Raw genomic sequence first — 4,702 nt, forward strand, 5'->3', positions numbered from 1 at the left:
TTTTTAAAATAAGTATTTGTTCATTAACATTAATCATTTATTATTAAAAGTTAATAATACCTGCTTTTTAATCTAAGAGTTCTTAAATACTGCAATATAATTTCAAAATTAAAGTTATTAAATTGTTTGGCCGAAAAATGTAAGCGAACCATTAAACTTAGTTTTTTGTGCTCTTTTCAAATATGCAAACAAATTTTAAAAATTTCAATATACAAGGTGTTGTTTCAAGGTCACAATGAATTTATAATTTTTTTTAGTCCGTGCGTGGATTTTTTTTGTGATTGGTCGTTGAATGGTTTGGGTTATAAATGGGACATATCTGTACCAAATATCAAAAGGATATACAGGGTGGTTCTAAAGTAATGGGTCCAGAGAAAATGGGCAAAATCGATAAAACACCCTGTAACTCGGTTATAAAAATCGGTGAGGCAATAAATGTGGTATATCTAGAACCGCCTCAGTGACCTCTATTCACCATTCCAGTATTTCCGTTTTCCAATGAAACACCCTGTATAAGTGGGTTGACTTCCACTTTAATATTAAGGGGGCGTTCAAGTATTACGTAACGCTATTTTTAAAGATTTTTGACCCCCCTTCCCCCTATGTAACGCACCGTAATGGGGCATTCAAGTAGTACGTAACGCAATTTTTGACGATTTTTGACCCCCCTCCCCCCAACCGGCGTTACGTAATACTTGAACGGCTCCTAACTAACTTTGATATTAACTAACTATACAAAAAAAAATAATATTAAAAAGAATTTCCAGGCAGTCTTTAATGACCCAGAACAATCAGCAAATATAAAATATTCCTTCCAACCACCTTCCAACCTCTGTAAGGTTTCCAATAGTATATAAATATACCTACTTTTATACTTAATACACTTTAAAAAAATCTCAAAACTCGTCAGTTTTAATTTTTGAACGGCCATCAATTGCTATCTATGTGTTAGACATTACGTTTTTGCACGTAATTTGAAAGGTCTCCTTATCGGCTTTGTAACGATGTCTTACGAATCTTTATTCTACACTACAGGATTTATAAGGTGATCTTTTATCATTTAAACTTAAAATATTCTAAAATGTTTTGTTTATATATGTATTAATAACAATAAATGTTTCAGGTATGTCACTGAGATCCCAATACGTGTGAACATTGTAATGTTTGGTAAGTAGAGATATATAAGCTGCACTTCTTATCCATCGATTTGTTTTTTAGACGAATATTTTAGTTGTCTTTAATATGGATGGGAATAAACAAGGATATACTTCTCAATACTATATTTCTTCATCATACATACCATTCATAATCTTCATAAGTATATACTTATTCAACACCCACCACATAAGATGTCGAGTTAATAATAATATTATGGTTCCTAAAAGATCAGTTAATATGTATTAAAATGGGTTCTGAAGCTCTTTTCTTGTAGGATCTTATGAAATTTACTGTTTTATTTGGAAATTAGCCATAATTGAAGCACCACGTCTATGCATATATCGCTCTTTTTCCTTGCAAATTATAGGATAGGATACAGGTATAAGTGAGAATTTTTATTTGTAAATATGATTTATTTGAAAATGGTGTCTCTAGGGTTTCGCCTATCTTTTATTAGATGTCGCTACTGCGTCTATTTGTTAATTATTTTATTATAATTGGCATACACGGCAGAACGATTTGATTCCGATTCAAAGCACACTACAGGTTGTTCTGAAGAAACCAAGAGGTTAAAATCAGTGGTGTCATGGTGTGGGAACGCGTGGGAACGCCGTTCCCACACTGGTTAAGAAAAGAAAAAAAAATAAATAGAGCATTTAGGTTTTGTAAACAAAAATTAGCAGTGCCTTCCGGCACTGCTAATTTTGACATGACACCACTGGTTAAAATGTACATAAACAGATAGTAGTGGTCTCTCAATCGTAATTAAATCTTAATTGCCTTTTCCTGCCTTAGTTTTTGTATTGACTACTATAGTCCGTCCCATCTTGACTTCATAGTATAAGGAACATAGGCAATGCAGTCCTTATGAGAGTTTTTAACGCGGAGATGCCGATTCTATAAAAAAGTATTTGTAATCGAACATTCGAGAGATTAAATTAACACTGTTTTAGAAAGGCAATCTACAATTTTAGGATTCATATGCGGAATAACTATAGTAGGTATATCAAATAATCTTAAACGCATATGAATCCTAAAATTGTAGATTGTATTTCTAAAACAGTTTTAATTTAATCTCTCTAATGATCGATTACAGACCCTTTTTGATAAAATCGGCATCTCCGCGCTAAAAACTCTCATAAGGACTGCATTGCCTATGTTCCTTATTCTCTAAAGTGAAGGTGGGACGGACTATAGGAATCAAATTTGTTGATCTTTACCTAAATCAATTGACTTCCTTCTTCTAAAGGTGCTGTTTAACTGTTCGATCACCCCCGTAGTACAAATATTTAAGATGCATACAAATATTTAAGATGCAACGGTAAATCATCTCTTCACCCCTCGCGGCCGTACCGGCTCGTACCTGGTACCGACAGCTGCCAACCCCTAGCACCCCGAGAGGACATCAGACGAAGACATTCTTCATTCAACATTCAGATACATAACATGTACAATTTGTAAAACTTTATTTATATTTAAATTCATTAAAAGTTTTCTTATTCTAAAAACATTTCTTATTTATAAAATTCGTACATAATTAAATTGGTCCTTCGAGCCGGATTAATCAGTGCAATTATAATTATTAGTTAGTTATTGTGCAAAATTCCGAAAAATCGCTGTGACAATCCAGGCCGCATTTTTCGACGATAAGCAGACGAGAAGCAGATCATCCGGAACGAGAATCAAAAGGTCAGTGTAAGCGTTCTATATTCTATTCTACCAATTCCTTTACGATTTTATCCTCGTTTCGACTTGATTTATTCACTTTATTCTATCTCAAACGTTTCATTACTTTTATAAAATATAACATTATTTCTTTCTGAATTTACATACATTTTTCACATTATTTTAAACTCATACTTACATTATATTGCGTCACTTCTTATATTTAGCCTTTTTTTAATTCTATCGATTATAACAAGCATTTAAACCATTTTAAACCTTACGTTGTCTACTTACGGGCTTATTCTTGTCATTTTACATCACATTCTACATTTTTGTTATTTACATTTACACATATTAAGGTAGGTTTACATTTAACAGTACATAACACTTTTATTAACACTATTATTATTCAAAATGTCGCAGGAACAAAATGTTCCATCCCAAAAAAACGATGAGCTTGCTTCTGAGCTCAAAAGGCTCCACATTACGCGTGGAAATTGTAAATCTCAAATAACAAAATTCAAAACCTATCTAGATAAAGAAAAATCAAAAAATAATCCTGATTTTGCTCAGCTTGAAATTAGACTATCAAAAGTTGAACCTCTTTTTCAAGCTTTCGATGACATTCAGATTCAAATAGAATGTTTAGAGACTAGCAATGATGTAGCAAATCAAAACGAGCGTCTAGAATTTGAAGATAGCTATTTTAGTGTCGTTTCTGAGGGTCAAGCAATCTTAAATAAGTCTACTGATCAGCAGGTAGCAAATGCATCAATCTCTAGCAATCCTAATAGTTCTAATGCACCAACACACCACGTTAAGCTGCCTTCCATAAGTTTACCGTATTTCGATGGGAGTTTCGATCAATTCTTGTTCTATAAAGATACCTTTCAAGCATTAATTCATAATGACAAATCCATACCTGATATCAATAAATTCCATTACTTGCGCTTATCGTTAAAAGGTCAAGCAGCGGATTTATTGAAATCGCTTGAAATATCAGCAAATAATTACAGTGTCGCATGGAATCTACTAGTTCAACGCTATGAAAACAAACCTCTATTAAAAAAGAACCATATAAAAGCCTTATTCGAGACAAAACCTGCTACAAAAGAATGCCATGTAGAATTAAGAAACATTCTAGATGACATGAATCGGCATTTAAGAGCCTTAAAAGTCCTAGAAGAACCTGTAGATTCCTGGGACGCATTGATAATTTATTTATTCTCCATAAAGCTGGACTCAACAACTCGTCGTGAATGGGAGAGTGAATACGCCAAACATGACAAGGTAACTAGAGAAATATTTTGCAATTTTCTCTCTGAAAAATGCAGAATTTTGGAAACTTTAAATATTCAATGTAATAAAGTCAAACAAAATGTAAAAAGCCTTTTTTCAAGTAATTCTCCAACTTGTTATTTTTGCAATAAAGAGCATACAATTTATAACTGTAAATCATTTATCGAGTTAAGTCCAAGGTCTAGACTAGCTGAGGTCAAAAAATTGAAACTTTGTGTCAATTGTCTGCGAAATAATCATTCAACTAACCAGTGTCGGTCTATGCATTGTCGAAAATGTGATAGTAATCACAACACCCTGTTACACTTTGGTGTCAATAATCAAGATAACAATCAAAATTTCAACTCGAATAATCCTGATATGTACATCTAGAAGAAATACCTCGCAAAATAATCATAACTCCAATTTTAATGCTAACCATTCCAATGAAACTTCTGATTCTCCTGAAATTAGCTCAAATTGTTTAATTGCAGGTAATAATTCCCCAAGCATTGTTTTATTGTCAACTGCCCTGGTAGACATTTTTGATAATCATGGTAATGTATTTTCTTGTCGTATACTTCTTGATAGCGGCAGTGAG

General features: G+C 32.8%; 1 protein-coding gene across 1 annotated transcript; it reads left to right on the plus strand.

Moving 5' to 3' along the window:
* Positions 1-3,237: 3,237 nt before the first annotated feature.
* LOC126888681 (uncharacterized) lies at positions 3,238-4,494 on the plus strand. The gene has a single exon (XM_050657046.1). The coding sequence runs from the start codon at positions 3,238-3,240 to the stop codon at positions 4,492-4,494; it is 1,257 nt and encodes a 418-aa protein (XP_050513003.1).
* Positions 4,495-4,702: the final 208 nt, after the last annotated feature.

The sequence above is a fragment of the Diabrotica virgifera genome, chromosome 7 (assembly GCF_917563875.1).
Source record: "Diabrotica virgifera virgifera chromosome 7, PGI_DIABVI_V3a".
Classification (NCBI taxonomy): domain Eukaryota; kingdom Metazoa; phylum Arthropoda; class Insecta; order Coleoptera; family Chrysomelidae; genus Diabrotica; species Diabrotica virgifera.

Excerpts from the sequence above, each read along its gene's own strand:
- LOC126888681 (XM_050657046.1), top strand. The coding sequence starts at position 3,238 with ATGTCGCAGGAACAAAATGTTCCATCCCAAAAAAACGATGAGCTTGCT.